This window comes from Empidonax traillii, unplaced genomic scaffold (genome assembly GCF_003031625.1).
Source record: "Empidonax traillii isolate 1590-97213 ecotype Southwest subspecies unplaced genomic scaffold, ASM303162v1 scaffold507:size695108, whole genome shotgun sequence".
NCBI classification, from domain to species: domain Eukaryota; kingdom Metazoa; phylum Chordata; class Aves; order Passeriformes; family Tyrannidae; genus Empidonax; species Empidonax traillii.
In genome coordinates, this window is record NW_020955700.1 from 309,620 (window position 1) to 329,708 (window position 20,089).

General features: G+C 41.0%; 1 protein-coding gene across 1 annotated transcript; it reads left to right on the top strand.

Moving 5' to 3' along the window:
• The first annotated feature begins 6,039 nt into the window (after nt 1–6,039).
• On the top strand, nt 6,040–19,275 carry NTPCR (nucleoside-triphosphatase, cancer-related). Its single transcript, XM_027896656.1, has 5 exons — nt 6,040–6,115; nt 8,637–8,799; nt 9,898–9,991; nt 12,725–12,934; nt 17,416–19,275. Exons 1-5 carry the CDS (start codon nt 6,082–6,084, stop codon nt 17,482–17,484), a joined length of 570 nt encoding a protein of 189 aa, XP_027752457.1. The 5' UTR covers nt 6,040–6,081; the 3' UTR covers nt 17,485–19,275.
• Nucleotides 19,276–20,089: the final 814 nt, after the last annotated feature.

The following is a 20,089-nucleotide window of genomic DNA, read 5'->3' on the forward strand; positions in this document are numbered from 1 at the left end:
GAGAGAGCATCAGTTGTGAGTACCTGGTGTACAGCCAGGGTCAAACCACTACACACACTCATGTCTGGAGACTTACTGCTAGCACGTGGTGTCTGGTCCTGGCAAGAAACCAGTCATGTTTCACAGACCTTCTAGATTTTGTTAGAGCAAGTGGAAATAGATTATCCAAATGAAAAAGTTCATTTGGATTTCCAATAGGCCTTTGAAAGGTCACTCACCTAAGGTCTTTGAAGAGCCAAACTGCCATGGAATAAGTTCATTACCAGATGACTGACTATCTGCATCTACACCAGGTGCTATTTTATTCAACTTCATCACAAATTGTACAGAGAAGAGTGAACAGTAAAATGAAAAGGCTTCCTGCTGATGCTAAATTATTTAGGATAGAAGAAAAGAAAAGCTGAACAGCAAAAATTACAAAATTATAGAATTATGAAGGCTGAAAAGACCTTTAAGATCATCAAGTCCAACTGTCAACCAGGCATCACCACCATGTTCACCATTAAGCCATGTCCTCAAGTTATCCATATGTTTTTTGAACACTTTCCAGGGATGATGACTCCACCACCTCCCTGGCAGTCTGTCCCAATACTTGACAATCCTTTCCATGAAGAAATTCTTCCTGATGTTCAACCTGAATTACTGCCTAATGCACTTTAGTATAGCAGCTTGTGCCAAGCACTCTGCCAACTATCACTCAAAGCAGTACAGAAATTCACTTATGTTCCTGCTTATTTAAACCAACAATCACAAGAATGACATTCGCTTGACAAAATCGTTACACCTTAAAAAACAGCAACTGAAAAATTTAGCAATACGATCAAATTTATTCTCTGCTGCATTTATGCTCTGTCTCAATTACGGATTATTCCATTGACATCTGACATACAGCAGAATTCAGCTGAAATTTGAAATTTTCAGGTATCTCTGTCAAAATAACAGATTAACACAGTAAATCTTGTTTTATCATCCCATAACAAACCATGCTGGATTTTTTTTTCTAAGTGAATGCATCTCGCTATTTCTACTAAAAATATAATCATACTATACAAAATGTCATGCAGTTTCAAGGACACTATTTTCTTTTTCAGAAGTATGAGGTGGAAGACTAAAAGAGCAAACAAGCAAACTGTTTCATAGAAAAAGGAAAATGAAACCTGGTTTCCTATGGATTTATGCAGTGGGCTAAGCTCTCTGTGACTTCTCTCCTGCCTAATTAGTACTTTGTTTATGCTGCATTATTCCCCTCAGATCATTAAAAGGGTCTTCCTCTTATTCCAGCTATGTATATGTGAAAGAATGTACAGCAACATATTAGATTTTTTTTACTTTTTCCTCTTTGGCTGCAACTGCCCAGAAGGTTCAAAATGCTGTGCTGCTAAGAGACAGAGGACTATGGCTCTCTGTTTAGAGTAGTAAATTAAATTTCACAAATATACCCCATATACAGAGGGTGTTTGTAACTTTTGATATAATTTCTTTCTTATGGATATTTTCAGGAAATACTTTCAAGAATTTATTCTGGTTTGGAGAACACAACTATTGGTGGAACACAAAGGATTTCTACTGCATGACCCACACAAAAAGTTCTGAAGGTAAATCTGTGACAGAGGGAGTACCAAAGTTTTTATCTAGAGGAAGCCCTGCATGTAGCTAATGGCTTATCTCTCTTGGAAGTTTAAGATTAAAGACTGGTAGGCTGTAGATGCTCAGTGTTTACTCTCAGACACCTGCTGATGCCATGATTACTCCACAGGTAAAACAAAAGTCAACTCAGAGACACCATCACTAATATCATCAGATGGCCAGTGGCATACAGCCAGACCCACTGTCTGTAAGTCTGACCATTCTCTGCAGGTGAAAACAAGGACAAAATAAGGAACTCTCTAACATGAAATTTTATTTTTAAAAAAGTATACTTCCCTATCCTGATGTAAGTAAAATGCCGTACAAACTTGAGGTACTGTGAACCAAAAAGACAAGTTCTGTTGGAGAGAAAGAAAAGGGTTTCAACCTAACCATTCTCTCTTCCATCAGGGGAAAAACCTCCAAAACCTAACACCAAATAAACCAAGGACTAAAACTGTAACAAGGTACCGTGCCTTCCTTGAGGCAGAGTGCTGAAATGTAAACTCCTGCCTACTGAGGCAGGTCAGAGATGGTAGATTACACTCTCATTCCTTCCAGCTTCTACTCTAGGGAATACCATAAATATCATAAATGACCTCTTTTCTTAGTCACTGGTCCGGAAACTTGCAGTTAATTAATTTTACCCCATTCAACATAAAAGTCTAGGGCTCCATCCAAGTTTTTTTTAGTGAACATGCAGCAATAAATGCAAACTTCCCCAGGCTTAGCTAACAGTTTGTAACAATGACTGGCAGCTCCTCTGAAAGTCTCCACCGTCACCCAGAATCAGAGCCTGCCCCTGGGGGGAGTCTTTTTGTAAAGACTTCTTTCATGGCCTTGCCCAATCATACAGTTCATTCCATCATGAGTTGAATTTTACTGATGCTCACCTAGCAAAACCAGAGTCTACATAGTTGGTCAGGAAAATATTTTGAGCTGGGAACCTCTTAGGAATAAATAACTACTAATTAACCAACCCATACTGGAACAGGAAAAGCTGGGTTTTTCTCTTCTCATCCTGGAAGGAGTAAAACCTACTTACTTGTTTTCTTTTAGAGTTATCCACACTGCTAGGGTATGTGCTATTTCTGCTTATTTCATCTAACCATCTCCAGCCAAGAATGCAAAAATCCCAAGATCAGGAGAGCACACGGGCTGATTCCAAAGACTACTGGTCACAGCACACAGATACAGAGAAGACAACACACACCCTCTAGCTCATGCTTCTTGAACAATCTGCATCTTCTGTGCAGTCACTGGATTATAGAATAAAGATATCAAAAGGAACAAACTTAAATAGTAAATCTTCGACAAAATATACACAAAATTTCCAATTCATTCAGCAAACATTAAGGTCCTCTTAAAAGCAAAACTCTACAAAAGCACAACTGGCATAACTACTTCCTGGTTTTGGTGCTTTTAAATGACTTCGACCTAGACAGAGCATACAGAAGGAGAGAACATTTTATGGTAGAAATTACTAAGGAAATCAAAGGGAAATGCTAACTAATTTAAGCCCTGGTGCTGCAACTACTTTATTCACACATTTTTTGTAAGACGAAGGTCTCAGCCACACAGTGAAATAACTCTGAGAGTCCTCCTCCTATCTGAAAATAGGAGGAAATAGTTCTTAGAATATGGTACCAGAGAACAAGGATTCCGTCAAACAGTAGCGACAGCCTTAAAATTCTCCACTTACATTTCTGAAAATGAAAGGTTGACTTGTAAAACCTAGTAAAACTCTATGTGGAACTAAACAACATTGTCTGGGTCCCTTTATGTGGCCTGCCTGGGCGACCAGCCAATAGACTGAAATAGTTTAATATCATACAGAAAACATACCTGTAAAATCAATCACAGTAAGCTCTGCACAGGAAGTTCAGGGCAAGGGTGAAGTAGCCAGTTATAAAGCGTTTGTTCTTGTGTTAATAGTCTATTAAATATGCAGTTCTTCTCCCTGGTTCTTTCTTTAGATTAAAGATGCCTGACAAACACCGCAGGAAGCTGTAAGTTAACATTATGATTTCATTGATTCTAAAAAAAAAAAAAAAAAACAACCAATCAAACCAAAATACTGGAATGTAAACGATGAAAATACAGTTTTCATTTTAGATGACAAGAGAAGCTGTCTTGTTATCTCTCGACCCTACAACCCCACAAGAGGCATGCTAGAGTTGTCCAGTTTTTTAAATTAAGTATTTAAGCATGAAACATGTTCCACACTACTCATGTTAAATGAGAAATAAAAGTCATTATGTTTAAGACAAAGATAAATTAACTGAATCGAATCATTGCTGAAAGCAGAGAACAGGCAAACAAGAATTTGGAGTTACTATCTCCCCTCTGAAATGACCTCTGGCCACATCCAGTGAAGCAGTTAGGCCAAAGAAATGTACAAAATTTCTAAACTATGGTAAGAACAATCCCTGGTCTGCTCAGAAGTAACACTTGAGTTTTGCTTCTGATGACTCCCCAAATTTTACAACATAAGTGTACTGATTATATCTAACACACCCAGTGAATTGATTATATGTAACATATCCACTGACTTTACAATGCCACTGAGGGCAGGAACTAGGTCTTCCTTCATCTGCATTAATATTTTAACTGTTCTCTGTCTGGCCCAGTTGGCTGGAATATGTGGCTCTACCATGTCTAAGCCTTAATAGGAAAAGCCTGTGAATCTGGTTACAAGGATACTCTCCTGGCTTATGGGCAATATGGATTTCATCTCCCTTAAGGCCACAGTTGAAGAGGATGCATGTTTCCTACTACCTGACTAATACAAGGAATAGTGGCCATATGGGACGTGCACATCAAAAATATTTTGTTCCACTTATGGAAATACCCCTCTATTGTGACGTGCAGTATACCTGCTGTTGTCATATGTCATTTGGCTGCCAAGGATACTCATTATCTTTGTGAAAATGATGAATAACCTTTACCTCCTCAGGAAACTACTGAAAATGAAAGCCAAACAAAGATGTGCTGAACCTGAAGAGATCCATTCTAGCTGAAGCAAGCAGAAAATGGGATGTATTCTTTTCATAGCCCAGGATTTCTGGGTAACCATTCTGGTGTTTATGGCCAGGCAGACACCAGTACATCTTTGTGGCATTACTTCACCCAGACAGAAGCCTGTGCACCACAGTCATCCACACAAAAATCCTTTTCCCTGCTCTCCTACCACTCCCCATACCCAAGTCTAAACAAATACGGAGGCCATATGCATGTAGGATTTTGGGATGCAGATGTCTATCAGCGTCTTAGTTAAACCTGCCAGACCTTTTCATTTGTGACCCAGTTCTCTCAGCTTCGTAACAACCCCCAGGCTGTATATTAACCCCCCTTGCTACATTTGGTGTCTGCTAAGATATCAGACAAACCATTCCTCTTTTAATTGACAGGTTTTCCGCACCTTGGAGCACATTTCTTACTTGTAACAGGTAAAAAGCTCTAGAAAGAGTTCATTATTATAACTCTGCTGTCATGAGACCTCACCTGGAATACTGCATACAGTTCTGGTGTTCCAAACATAAGGAGGACGTGGAACTGTTGGAGCAAGTCCAGAGGAGGGTCACGAAGTTGATAAGAGGAGTGAAGCACTTCAGCTACAAAGACAGGCTGAGAAAGTTGGGGTTATCCAGCCCAGAGAAGGTTATGTGGGGAGCGGAGACTCCATAGAAACCTTCCAGTACCTGAAGAGGGCCTACAGGGAAGCTGGAGAGGGACTCTTCATCTGGAACTGTAGTGATAGGAAAAGGCGTATCAGTTACAGATTGAAAGAAGGGAAAGTTAGGTTATATATTATGAAAAAAATGTTTTACTGTGAGGGTGGTGAGAAACTGGAACAGGTTGCCCAGGGAGGTTGTGGATGCCCCAACACTGGCAGTGTTCAAAGCCAGCGGGGGATAAAATAAAGCCCTGAGGAACCTAGTCTGTGGGAAGTGTCCCTGAACACGGCAGGGAGGGCTGGGATGGGATGACCTTTAAGGTCCGTTCCAAACCTTAACACCCTGAGATTCTATTAACATACCCAGCAATGTCACAGATCAAATTCACCAGACAAAGAAAACGCTAGCCTTCATCTAGGAAACTAATCAGGTTGTGCTATTCCCCCCCCTCCCCCAACCTTAAATACCGCCCATTTTATGGGAAATACCACGGCACCCGCCCGCCCTCGGGCCCCGCCTCCGAGGCCGCCTCAGGCCGGGAACGGCCCGTCGTCCCTCACCGCCCACCCCCACGACCCTGGCGGGGGGTGGGGGGGGGGCACCGCCTGCCCAGGGATTTCGGATAATCCCTGCTCGGGGGGGGTTGGGGCTGGGGCAATCCCGGGGGCATCCCTGCCCCCGGGATTGCCCCAGCCCCAACCCCCCCCGAGCAGGATCGCTCCGCCCTCTCCCCCGCCCGATGTAGAGGGCGGTGCAGAGGGCGGAGCGCGGCCCCGCCATGTCCAAGCACGTGTTTCTGACGGGACCCCCAGGTAATGGGGCGGGAGGAGCCCGGGCAGCGGGGTGCGGGAGGGAAGCGGTGCGCCCGCAAGGGCTGCTCCGGGGCCACGGCACTGCTTGGTCTGGCATAGCTTGGTTTAGCTTGGCCGGGCCCGGCCCTGCACGGTGCCGGCGGGGCTGCGGGGCACCTGGAGCCGGGTCAAGGCACCTGCTGCCGGGCTCCGCCACCAGCCCCCACTCCCAGGGAGTGCCCCGGCAGCGCCTCCAGCTACAGCGGGGCTCGACATCTGCCCCCAGGCACCCCCTCATCCTCCCCCCGGCGTGTGGGCCCGGAGCTGCCCCGCCCCGCCCGTGCTGGGGGTCAGAGCTCTTCCTAATGCACTAATTAGTTTGTTCCTAATGAAAGGCCGTGTTATCTCTCCATCCCGTCCCTTGTGTCGTGTACTTCTCCAGAGACGCTGCTGGTTTGTCCCTGGCTCCAGCCCTGCAGTTCAGGGTTGGGGGGGGAAAAAAAAAAAAAAAAAACACCTCCCGGACATCTCATCCCGTTTCGGTGTAAACTGCATCCATTAATAATTTCTGAGAGCTCGCGTTTTCTGTAACTTAGTTGTCGTGATTTTAGCACTTCCGTCCTAAGTGGTGTGCAGATATAGGTATTAATTGATATCCCAGATGGGCAGGCTTTGACTGAAGCACTGGAGTAGTTCGTCATGGTAAGGGAATCAGATTATTGTGGAGGCAGAGTGGGGTATAGTGTGAGGGTTAAACTATATGATTGATAAAGGAATTAACTAGTTATTATGATTGCAAACATTTATTTTGTGGTGTGGGAGTAAAGCAGCGTGCCTGATTTTCCTTTTTGTGAACCTCTTGCAGATAGCCTGTGTTGCCTGCAATTAATTTAAAATGCTGCTGCTAGGCTGAGATAGGAATACATTCTACCCCCTTCATTCTGTCTTTCCATCCACTTGAATAAAGGCAGCCCTCTGGAAGACTCCGAGGTTAGGCCTGCTTAGGCCTTGTCTCTCGTCGTTTATCTGAAATTGAATGTACTGTTTTGATTAGCTAAATGTATAACTTCAAGCTTTCTTAAACTTAGTTTGAATCGCTCTAGCTTTCTTTGGCAATTTACTGAATGACGGTAACCAAATTAGAGATAGCAAATCCACTTAGCCAAATTAGTATAAATTCGCTTATAGAGACAAGGCCTTGGAAAGATGTTAGATACTGAGGGTGCCACATTTGTTATTTTATTGTTGTTCATCTGCCAGAAAGCCCTTTTCTTTAATTTCGAAAAGTTTACTTAAAACTTTGACTGGATGCCCTTGAAGTCACAGTGTATTTTGTCATTGATACTGACTATTAGGAAAGTACTTCCTAAATCTGCTTGAAATCTAAAGAAGAAATTTGGTGTGTGCATGTTGAAATGATTTCTGCTGGCATCTTTAGGCGTCTCACATTTGGTCTACGTTCCTCGTCTCCAGGAATTAATTCTGCAGGATTGTCTTCTGATTTTTTTAGAGCAATGATTAAAATTAAAGTGTTAACACTAAATTTTGTGAGAGGTGATAAAGATGAGTTTAAAAGGAGATTGTCAAGGGATGGAAAGGAGAAGAAATAGCTCACTTGTGGGACCTGAAAGGATGCTTGGAACATGACTGATGTTTACTGTGCAAGGAGACATCAGGTGGTGAGGATTTTAAGGACCTGTCTTAGGGTAAGAAAATTAATTAAAGAGTCACAGGATAATTCATGTAAGAAGGAACTTCAGGAGGCATAAAAGAAGGTCAGTTGTTAGGCCAGAACAGTTTGCTCAAGGCCGTATCCAGTCACATCTTGAAAACCTCAAAGAATGTGAAGACTCCATGGCCTCTTCGGGCAGCCTGTTTCAGGCTTCATTGGCCTCACAATAAAAAAGGTTTTCTCTGTGTCTAGTCAAAATGTCTCTTGATTCAGTTACCAGAAGAAGCATTTTTCTGTTGTTGGGAATACCTTTTGCCAAATTGGACCTGGTATCTCAGGGCCATCGAGTGCTTTTGATTTCTAGGACATCAGTAAAAGTAGTGTGTTCTTTATGCCGGTTAGGCTTCTGTTAATAGCAGTCAGCTTTGACCTTTTGATCTAAAAAGGGGGTAAACTTAGCTCTGTTCTTAAAAAGTAGTGAATATGAGTGGTAGAAAGGGAGATTCATCAGTCAGTCTTCCAGCAAGCTTGGATATCAGTTGTGTAACTGTGTGGCTCTCATGTATTTACCTGTCTTGGGATAAGTTTTGTGGCCTGCCTGTGCGCTTTCTAAGCTCAGTGGTAGCCTGGGATATTTTTAGCATTCTGTTGTGAACTTCTTAAATGCTACTAAAACTTTACAGTTTCAGTACAGGATGAACTTTAAAAGGTGCTTCTGTTCTTTCCTACCATTAAAAAAAAATAATTTGCAAACTTCAAAAGTAATCAGTGTTCCTGCTGAACTGAATCGTTACTGTGGTGTTTAAAAATGGGCTTTTAGTTCAGAAGAAGATTAATGGTCTGTGCTTTTTTCCCTTCTTTACTTTTTAGGAGTTGGAAAGACTACTTTGATCCAGAAAGTAACCCAAGCTCTAAAATCCTCAGGCATTCCCATTGATGGATTTTACACTGAGGAAGTTAGAGAAGGTGGCAGGAGAACAGGATTTGATGTCGTCACTTTGTCTGGAAACCGAGGACCTTTATCAAGAGTCAGGTACTGAGGTTTTAATAACTGTAAGCGGCTTATTGTTTTATGTGTCTGTTCCATCCATCGGCATGTTAAATGCTCTTCCAGAAGGTGATTTCCAGCACACATACGGCTTTCATGGTCTGGTTTATTGTTTAGTTCTTGTGTCCTGGCTGATGATACCTGTATTATATATGTAGGCAGCATTTCTGTTGCATACTGAAATATTGAAAATGTGCTGGGAGGGTGTTCTCTCTTGTTGCCGATTGTACGCCAGATAAAGAGTAAGTACTGACAAGCCTTTTATTATGAGGCCAAGTCTCTTTGGAATACAATAAGTAGCTTATTGCGGGCAAGGAGGAAGGTTTTTCTGTTTCCACTGGCTAATTTTTGGAGACAGAAGTAGAAAATAAAAAGGGAAGTTGCCTATAAGATTGCTTTAAAAAGCCATTGACTGGCCCTCAAAACTCACATGTGAATTTTAAGAAAAAGAGGGTTTCAAGAGAGGGGCCACTGAAGTGCAGAGGAGCTCACAGTCTTTCCTGATTCTCTAACCTTAGATTTTCCCACTTTGTGCAAAACTTAGTCTAGGTCTGGGTGTGACCTTAGCACCTCATTCAGACAGAGTTGATTTGACTAAATAATTTACATTCTGCTAATAACAGAGTTTCACTTAGGATAGTGTGGTGCAGCACATGCAAACTGAGAATTTTTTGAGATTGTTTAAGGGTTTTGCAGCCTATACTGAGATTTGGGCTTCTGCTGTGATGCTGGCTGTTGTCTCACATTACCATATTCAAAGATCTGAACTGCAGATGTGAGTTTTGATTTCAGTGTAAATATACCTGCTGACTTTTATATGCCATTGTCCTTCCGTACACTGTTCAAACTTGAGCTTGCATAGTTATGAAGGTAGCTTATGGTATAAATATTATCTGAAAGCAAGCTATCTGCAACATGACTTAATGCATGGTTTGCAGAGTTTATTTCCCTTCCTTTCTTAGAAGAATTGAGGGCATTTGATTTATTTGGATAAATTCCCATAAATCCACTTGAAATGATTGCAGTGAATTCTCACTGAACTCAGTAATGAGAAGGAATTTTGTGTCTCTTTTTCAACTTCAGTTCTAATTCTACTTCAAGATGTGAATACCGGGTTGGACAATATGCTGTAGACCTTGTTTCCTTTGAGCAGTTGGTTCTACCTCTGCTAAGAAATGTGAGTATTCTATGAAAGCTGCTGACAAATGTGTGTTTTATGATGATCAGGGTTACTGGAAGGCCCTTCTACAGCACTAGTTTTTTGATAATAAGTGGCCTGTTTCTTGGGTTTTGCTGATTCTGATTGACTTTGGGATGAGGAAGCTGGAGGGGCAAATCTGGCTTGTTCTCTTGTCATTACTGTGGTTTTGCAGAGATTGCAGTCTCTTCTTTTTCTTGATCTGATGTCATCCTGTAAGCAGGACACTCCTTGGCCTGAAGAGGCAGCTGGTAGAAAGTTTCTTCCTATGCCACCATCTCACATATGGGAAAGCAAACAAAATGTACGAGTGGCTTAACATGGAGAATTGAGTCCGTGGGTCCAAGAAAAAGACTTTTGCTGCTCCTCTACTTTAGAGCCTTTTTTCCTCACTTCCTCTGATTTCTATCTTCTTCCAGTATTAGCATTTGTGTCTGTAATCGAGTGGATATTTTTGATTACCACTGTAGAAGTACCTGCAGACTTACAATAAGCAGTCTCATTATTTGGGATTTAGCTTGCTGCATGAGGAGTGCTCTGACTGTGACAAGACTTTGCACACAGTCTTCCTCCTATCCTTCTGCTAATATTCCGTTACTGCCTTTTTCCTTCTCTTTCCTCTCTCACTCCAACCTTTCGCCTCTCCAAAATTAAACAAGAACAGATCTGGTTTTGGCAATAACATCACAAACAGTGTGCGGCAGCTGCTGAACTGTACTATTAAAAAAATCCTGTTGTGATTTTTCTACACTGCCAAAGTTCAAGGGGACAAGAAAGAAGGGACTTTTTTGATGAACTTAGAACAAAAAAACACAGAGGTGCAAGGAGCAAGAATAAGATTGAGGATCCAATTCTTGGTTTTGTTAAGGAATATTAAAGTCTGACAGTAGGTAAACAAAGATGTTGGTACAAGGGACAAAGAAAATATTAATAAAATGGAACGATTTTTGTATGTTTAATTTCACTGCAACTGTATTTACGAAGTTAGTAAGTACAAAGATAGTTTAACAGAAATACTTCATTTAGCCGGTGCTGCATTTGGAATCCTCTCACTACTGAATTAATATGAAATCCAGGAGAGATCTTCCTAGAATATTGTTAGCAGTGTTGAATTTTTCAGTTTCTTATATAGCTTACTGCAAGTGCAAGAGGGTGAAGGGAAGAACTGGGGCCTGCGGTTACACAGTGCATGATCACCGAAAGCGCTGTTTGTCAATTTTGTGGGAAGGTGGTCATGCATGTAGGTGGCCCAAAGTGGAAGAGGAGAGTGAGGAAGATCACAGAACTGAAACAAGAAGAGACAAGTGAAGAGTGAGGTCAGGAGAATCATAGGTATGGTCTGGTTTGATCAGAGAGCAGCATGAAATGAGCACGTGGCCATTTAGTCCTGAGGGCAGCTATTAAGGCTTTATTCGCTCCAGTGAGAATGGGGTAGATCCTGCAATGGAAGATCTCTCTGGTTCTGCAAACTTTACCAGGCAGGACTGATAAAGTTTTTTCAGTTTTTTTCAGAGCAAAATGCTGTGTTTCTCAGTGTGTGACCTAGTGTCTGGTATTGGCTTTTTGGCTCACTGATCTATGAAAGGATTTTAGATAAAACAGCTACTCAGTAGGGACTCAGCTTGAAAAGATTTATACATTTTATACAGTTCTTTTACTTTCCCAGAAGCAAATACTTTGCCTTCACAGGGGAGAATGCTTCTATTTTTTTTTTAGATTCTGTGCAATATGGCTTGTTTTGGTACATATTTACAGATCCGTAGTGATGTTTTGAATTTAGTTGATTTCCTCCTCACTTCTGTAAATAATGGAGAACACTTCTCAGTTACGTTTACCAAAACAGGGTAGGCATTGCACTTCTTTTTCTGTTGAAGAGTTCCTCAACTTCAGGAGCTGCTTTTTCCTCAGGAGCAGTTACCTATTTTTTTTTGCAGACTTCACTGCTGCTTACACCAACCTGCAGCACAGTACCTTTTGGAACAGTATTCACTTCATGAAAAAAGCAAACAACCCACAAATGTGGTTAATTGCTAGTAGGATACCTCTCCTGCAATCCAGGAAGGTGGCTAGGATTATAGAATAAGGTATATCTCAACAAAGAATTGGAAGATGACTGTTCTGATTTGAGAAGGGCTTGCAATGGCTTGGTTGTTATCCAGGTAGCTTTGAAGAAAGCCAGTTGCTCTGAGAGAAGTGCTTCTCCTTCAATTCAACCCAACTAAAAGAGAAGGAACTGCCAAATCTAGAGTCAGTGGAAATATGTTTTTTTAAATACTTGTTTTGTGTGACTGTTGATCTGTTCTAAATGCATAATTTGATGGGAAGAATACAGTTCATAAATATTGGTGACCCTCAGAACGATTGAGAGCTGCTAGTAGGCAAAGTACAGTTCTTAAGTGTCACGTAGCTCATATGGGAACATTGTGAGAATTCTGCTTTGGAGGAAATCTAATATTATGGATATTTCCTATTGTAGTTGGTATTTATAATGTACATATATTTTTATCCTTCCAAAAAATCTGTTCTGAAATAAAAATGGTAGATTTCCAAGTCTGTCATTTGCCAGGAGTAGCTTTGACTCTTCCACTTTCCCCAGTATTACAACTGAATTTATTTATTTAGGAGGTATTTCTTTTATCAGCACAGCAATTATTTCTGTTGCTTGTTCTGAGTTCTGTGTTGTTTACAGTCTCTTGATGCATTTTTCCACAGGTAAACCATGGTGGTGATACAGAGAAAAGAATTTGTGTCATTGATGAGATTGGTAAAATGGAACTCTTCAGCCAGCCTTTTATTCAAGCTGTTCGTCAAACGCTGGCTGGCTCAGGGACTGTGGTGCTTGGAACTATTCCAATACCTAAGGGAAAGCCACTGGATCTTGTTGAAGAAATAAGAAGTAGGAAAGATGTTAAAGTGTTCAATGTGAGTAATATTTAATATCCTTAAAGAGCCTTCTGTTCTAGGTTACTGCTTTGTATTTGGCTCTTTTAGAAAACTGTTGCTACCAATTGATAGCTGTGGGTAGCTTGTATGAAATAAGCTTTTTAGTTTCCATTTTGTTCTTAATGGGCAGGTGCTCACATTATTAAAAAAAAATCCCATTTGGCACTTGATGTAGCAGGCTCACACAGCTGGCTTTGCTTGTGAGGGGCTGCAGAAGTAATGATATAGTTGTTTTAAAAGGTTTTCTTGCTGTAGTATTATTGCTGCATAAGTATTCATTATTCCTCAGAGTTAAATCTTTTAAAGTACAGTCAGATTTTTAAGCTTTTTTTTTTTTTACCAGACTGGCTTGCAGAAGTATTACCAGTAATCGTATTCAAGGAAAAAAAAAATAAAAAAAGGCAGCAGTGGAGTTTGCAGAAATGATTTATAGAAGAAAGACGCTTGTAAATGCAGAATACTTTCTCTGGAGTCAGTGAGCCAATTTTGGAATTCATTATGTTATTTTTACAGACTTAATTTTCAGAATATTAGGGCCTCAAAGTGCAGTTCTGATCAATTGCAGGGAAGATCTCAAAAACTTAACACAATAAAACGTAGTCTGTTCGTAAGAATACATGCATGAGGTTTCCTTAACATCTGTAAGTGTCCTGGATACTTCACAAAACCAAGCTAAATGCATCCCCCACTCCTTTGATCTACCTTTCCTCTTCAAGGAAGGTTAGAAAAAACTGCAGTGCTCAGAAAGGTTCCTCAGCTTTCTTTTAGTTGGGGATCCCATCATCAGCTGTAGTTTCTGTTTTTACATTAAATGCCGGTTTAATTAAGTGCTAAAGCAATTGTAGGAGCAAAGATGAGATTCCTTTTCTTACGTAAGCATTCAACTCCTGCTGTTCTTTTCAGATATGAAGCCCCAGGTTTTCCACTACCAACCTGATGAATGTTCCTTGTCAGGCTGCTGAACAGAGATGTTGAACAGAGATGAGCTCAGCTGGTTAAAGCACAGTGCTAGTTATGGCAAGGTTGTGGGTTTGATCACCATAGGAGCCATTCACTTACCAGTTGGACTTGATGATCCTTGTGGATCCCTTCCAACTCGGGATATTCTGTGATTCTGTAACACGAATATGAGTTCTGTATGACTTGCTGTATAGCGGTAGGACTGGGGAAGAGAGAATGGGGAAGCCTTACTGAGAGCCACAGTCACTCAATGCTTAGGCTGCAGTCACAGCAGGAGAGCAGTGTGTGCATACCTCCTCTTGGGAGGAAAAGGGGTGCTAGAAAATAGCATTTGGCTTTTCAAGGAAGCTTTTGAGGCTCCTGTTGTCTCTTTTTATCAGGTGGTGTTCTCAGGGCATGTGCTACTCAACACCGGGTTTTTAGCCATGTCAGTGTTCTGACACACCCTTCTCCCAGGTGCTGACTGCAGCCAGAAAAAGTATTTCTGTAAGTTTCAACAGAGCAGTGTTTTCTCTAGCTAAAAAATCTTTACTACAAGAATGACCCATCCTGTTCATGCTGCTGAGATTGGGACATGCAGGTTTCTTTGATTAAATAGAGTTCTCTGGTGAATCCACTGGCCAAAAGGATGGATGGGAAATGCGTGACAGACTGCAGTCATTCCCCAGTGGCACAGACCTGCTATGCTGAAGTCTTGTGCAGGGGAGCATCTGTCTCTCTTGCTCCAGTGACACACTATATGCTCTTTCCCAACCAGTTAGAACATGTGCATGACGAGGAACAGAACTGGCCTGTGGGCAGTCAGAAGTGTTAGTAGCTGAAGTGAATGTTGAATCACCAGCTCACATATTCTTCCAGGACTGTGGCATGGGGAGAACCTGGAGTGTCCAAACTTCTTACTAACTTTTATGGTGCCTGGAAGTGTAAAGAAATAGGAGGCTACCTTCCAAAACCTGCTGGCTGCTTTATCACTTAAAATGGAGATAGGCTGTGTTCAAGTAGCTCAGCAAAGTTTTTTTATCCTTCTCTTAGTGTCACAAGGACAGTTCTGATGTTTGGTGCCAAGAGCACAGAGACAGCTGTTTGGGGTTTTACAGTCCCTTCTGTCTTGAAAGCTTATTTTGTTGGTGTAAATGGGCCCAGATGCCCTAAAAGCAGTTGAGCATTTGTTCCCAAATGTTTAATTTATTATGTTTAGGGCACTTAACGATAGGAGCTCTGATATTTAACACATTTCTTTCTATTGTTGCCCGATTCCATTTTGATGAGTACTAAACTTTACAGTGAAACTGCAGAGGCTCTTTTTGCACTGCCTGTGTCTGTGTAGTTTTGCAGACATGCTGTCATGAACAGGATCAGGTTATCCTTAGCAGCTGGCAGATACTCATTTTCTCCCATTTTCCCCATCTATTAATTTTGCTTCTGTGAAACCCATTAGTGAAGTTTGGTTGCATATGCCTATTAAGAAAGAAAGTAGCTGAATGGATGAGACGAAAAAGTTCCATTTGAACAGATTGTAGATGAGCAGTTTCCTTCACAGTACTTTTAACAGGGGAAGAAAGCTTTTGTCCTCTGCGGTTGCCTGCTTGGAGTCTAGGTGGTAATTTCCTCCACATTACCTAAATGCTTAGTATAAGCAGCATCTACAGTTATTTTCAACTCCCTAAAATTGTACCCATCTGTTTGTACATGCAGTACAGATACTGGGAGATTTGTTCTTTCTGGGAAAGCTGCCTGCACAGAATGTCTCCAGATCTTAAGAGGAGACTTATATCTATAAAGCGTTTGTAAAACAGTTGTGAAAATTTCCCAGCGCTTGGCACTTTTTCTCTGCTGCTCTCACTGGACTTCTGGCATGTAGGTATGGAAAAGGGATAGATAAAATGTAGTATTGTTTTTGTTGGCTGTGAGAGAGTGGGAAGAGCTATTAAATGCGCAGAAGGTTCTTTGAAAGTCAGGATATCAGTACACTTGCTGTGAGATTTAGAGCTTGGCTCATATGTGCTGGTTATTGTTTACCTTGGGATCTCTCAATAGCCTTACTGAAGAGCATTCTTTGTTGTCTTGCTCTCTTTGTTACTGTGAGGTTTTCTGTTTATCTTAGAACAGGCTTGGAATTATTCTCAGTAAAACCAGTGACATTTTCAGGCAGATCTTCCCTTTCATTACTCCCCCTCTCCTTTTTTTTTTTTTTTTTAATGTCACTTATTCATTAGTCACATGTTGATCTGCTGTCTTGAATTCAAGTGGGGTAGGTGAGACCATTATCTGTAGCTTTTACAGACAACACAGCTTTTACTGTGTTGGTTTCCAGCATTTGGATAGGATGTCCTTGACTGTAAAAAGTGGTAGGCTCCTGGGGTCAAATTCTTGAGGTAGGATTGTCACCTGTTGAATAATAATATTTCCTCCTGTTCATTATTGACCTGTAGTACTAGGAGGGATACGAACTCTTGTGCTCAGATCTTAAATGCAGGTAACAGGGAGTGCAGTGAAAACCTTACTGATAGAGAGTTTTATGCTGTGCACAGTGTTGTGTCTCCCCTTCCTGCACTCTCTAGGGGTCTGAACATTGGGAAACATTTCTTTAAGTTTTTAAAATAAGACTTCTGCTGACCCTTCACGATTGCTTCTTAACCCTTTGCCACCCCAGTCATCTCCCCAGGTTTTGTTTGAGTTAGTAATGCATGGCACTATGGGTCACTGGGCTCTGGACAGGACCTGGTCTGTCAAGAAGGGCTGATTTACACACACAGAGGCCCTCCAGCTCTCTACCCCCAGGAGCTGAGCTCACTGGCAAGCACAAGCGTTTGGTTGGTAGTTTACAGTGATCCGTATGTGCTGGAATGCACATGGGCCCAGCAAAAGACAGGACAGTGGACTACATGGATTTTCACATATGCTGGTCTTAAAGCCCAGCATTTCATGGACTGGTCAACCAAAGCTGTCTCTCAGCATGCTACAGAAGACGTCAGCTTTCTCAAGTATTCTTATTTCTTTTTGAAGGTGTTTCTATCCTTCAGTACTAAGGTTTCTCAGAGTGCAGAGGTATGCTTCTAAGCCTGTTTTTTTTTTTTTTTTCTTTGCAGATGTTTTTGACTTGGTCTGTCATCTTAATAAATACAACCCTTGCAAGTAATGAAGGCATAAGAATACTTTATAGTGGGAAAGTTAAATTTGGTGGTTGAAAAGGATTTCTAGTAATGACAAAAGTACATGCTGGTTCTTTGAGTGATTCTCATTAGTTATTCAGGCCCTGAATAATACTGCAAAATGCCATGGGTAATTAAATGAAAAAGATCATTGAATATTCAATTATGTATGTTTGTGGGTTTAGCATATTGTGTTCTCAGTAGCAGAAGGAGGCAGGTGTTTGACACTCAAAATTCCTGCACTGAAAAAGAAACACATTTAAATTTCTGCTTTGATTGTTTTTGAAGTAAACACTGGTATAGAGGCTATTCATCAAATCACATCAGTTTTAATTTCTCTTTCTCTAGGTTAGTAAGGAAAACAGAAACAGCATTTTGCAAGACATCTTGGCAGCTGTGGAATCCTGCAGAAAATGAAGACCTCTTCTTTCCTGTAAACACTAAAGCTTTTATTTCAACAAAACATTACAACATTTTGCGGCTGTTTTAGAGTCTGTCTTTCCTGCTTTAGCCCCTGGAGGCTTTACTGGAGCCTTCAGAGTAAGCAAGGTAAAGCTGGGAATAATTTAAAATGTGAAAATGAGATAGCAGGATTCGTATTTATTCAGTTCACCGAATTAAAAAAAAATTGAACAGAGATGTATCTAACATCCAGTTCTAATCTGGGTGTTTGGAAGTTAGGTGTTCTAACTCTGATCCAAGTCACCCCATGTAAAAACAATTAACTGTAAAGTCTGTTTGAGATCTTAGTCTTCCTGAGTGTGTTTGGACTACTCTGCCTGGAGAGCAGTTCAGTATCTGGAACTCGGCCCTGGTGGAACAGAACAGAACAGAACCCTGTCCCAAACGTATGTGTGTTCTGCCTGGCTTACACAGAAATATCTTTGCTGTTGGTGACCCAGTTTAGGTGCATTCAAGAGCATTTCAGCATGGATGCTGACACATCATGAGCTAGAAAGAATAAGCGGATGGTCTCTCTCCCTCTACTTCCAGGCACCCCTCCCTGCAGCCGCAGTATAAGAAGGGTTAACTGAAGTTTCAAGAAAATTTCCTGTAGTTTCAAGTGACATTTACAGAATTCCGCTTTGGGTGTAAAAATACTCAACTCTACTCTCTCCTACATGGCCCAGACAATAGTTGATAAGGGGGCTACATTTTATTTTCAATTTTCTGATCTGGTAATCCTGTCCCCCACTCCCTTAAAAATTATATATGAATCTTCAAGTCTATGAAGTTCAGTAAAATACTGACGTGTTTTTCATGCAGGAAAGTCAGGATTGACTTACTACTGTATTTGTTTGTATTTGTTTTCCAGTCTGTTGATACTTCTTGTTTGTTTGAGTTTTTTTTCCTTATTCAATTCTGTACATGCTTCATGGCAAAATAAGAATTGTTTGAGAGTATTAAACAATGTGTTACCCTATGAGGTGTGCAGATGTGTTCAGGAACCACTTATTCAGTTCTGCATGTTGTGCAAACAGAATTCCCTCCCAGGTGCACACTGTTCATTGTACAATTTATAGTCATCTCTGGTTGTAGAAAGTTGTTAAGAATTCAGTTGTTGCTTAACTTTTCCCTGTTCAGTTTGATAACTTAAAATCAGCAAACTATTTAATGCCATTTTCAGATACAATTTTATTTATTCATTTCTATAGAACTGACACTCACAGTTGTATGGGGCTGGATGGGGACAGACACTTTTGCAGATGTCCTGCAGACAGTTGGGAGCATGGAAGGAATGTCCTTTCCTGTATTCAGAACAAGGGGGTCTGGTACAAACACTGCCCCTCCCCACATAGTAGGAGGTACGTGCCATGATACAGGATGCCATGGCCTCATTCCCTTCTGCCCAAATCCGTTTGGATGGTTAGTATCGTTTTCATTGTGTTTGGGAAAAAGAAAATCCCTCTTAGCGTCCCACTCCTTTGAAAATGTACAGCTCCTGGCTCCCTTTTGCAAAATAAGGTTGTGCCCTGGAGATATTGCTAATCCTTTAATTACTTCAGGCATCTTACTCAACCAGAACACCTTTTTATAGGTGAAGGACTTGGGACCAGTGTAAACCTTTTCAGGGCTGTATGCCATAGATTTTTGAGCAGAAATCTGAAGTATTGGATGTCCTCCTGTTTCAGTGTCAGGTCTCTTAAGCTGTAAAATATGCTGCAAAAGAACAGTTCTTTCAATGATTAAATAAATACCCAAAGTCTAGCAAGGTTTTAGTGGGACTACTGTTGAGTCTTAAATGGGGATTGACCTTTGAAGCTAAATAAAGTGGAGAGATTTCGCACCTCTGTGTTAGAGGCTGGGGAGGGAAGTTCCTTAAGGAATGATGGCAGAATTGAGTTTTCCAAATTCCGGTTCAGCCAGTCTTGTCGGGAGATCACTTGAAGTGGTATTTGTTCCCCATAAAAGTAGATATATTGCCTTGCATATAGTGCTATGGTGCCTACTGTAGTTTCATCATATAATAGAGTAGGAAAAATACCCCAAACGATTATAACAACATGTTTGGGAAACCTGACCAGTACTTTTGAGCCGTTGTCTCATGGTGTAAGCAAGACCTTCTGTAGTAAGGCAAGATTGGTCACTGGAAAATGCAGGTGGATTTTTCCTTCACTGGAACTGTGAGCGAAGTATCAGCGTTTTTAAACCAAAGCACACGCTTGCTACTGACATCAGTGTCTCTTGTTTTCTGCTACCTATCTCCAGATTGGTGAGAGTCTTTATTTCTCTTGGAAAGCACTCTAGTTCAGAGAGAAAATAGACTTCAAAAAAAAACCTAACACCAAATTAAAGAGAAATTTTGTAGTCTCTGTTCAGCAGGAGATTGTAGATGACTTTAATAGTCATGTCTGGCCTTTAAATCTGAGGCACTCCTGAAGATATGATTTGCCTGCTTCAAATATACTTCGAGTGAGTGAGAAAGTATACTACCTCCAACTGAAGGTAAGTTTTTATGACAAACTATGTTTACTTTAGAGGTAAAAATTTATTTTCTGGTCTTGCATTAGTAAAATATTTG

Coding starts and splice junctions, on each gene's coding strand:
- NTPCR (XM_027896656.1), top strand. CDS start 6,082: ATGTCCAAGCACGTGTTTCTGACGGGACCCCCAG. Junction 8,800..9,897: donor GGACCTTTATCAAGAGTCAG/GTACTGAGGTTT, acceptor TTTCAACTTCAG/TTCTAATTCTACTTCAAGAT. Junction 12,935..17,415: donor AAGATGTTAAAGTGTTCAAT/GTGAGTAATATT, acceptor CTCTTTCTCTAG/GTTAGTAAGGAAAACAGAAA.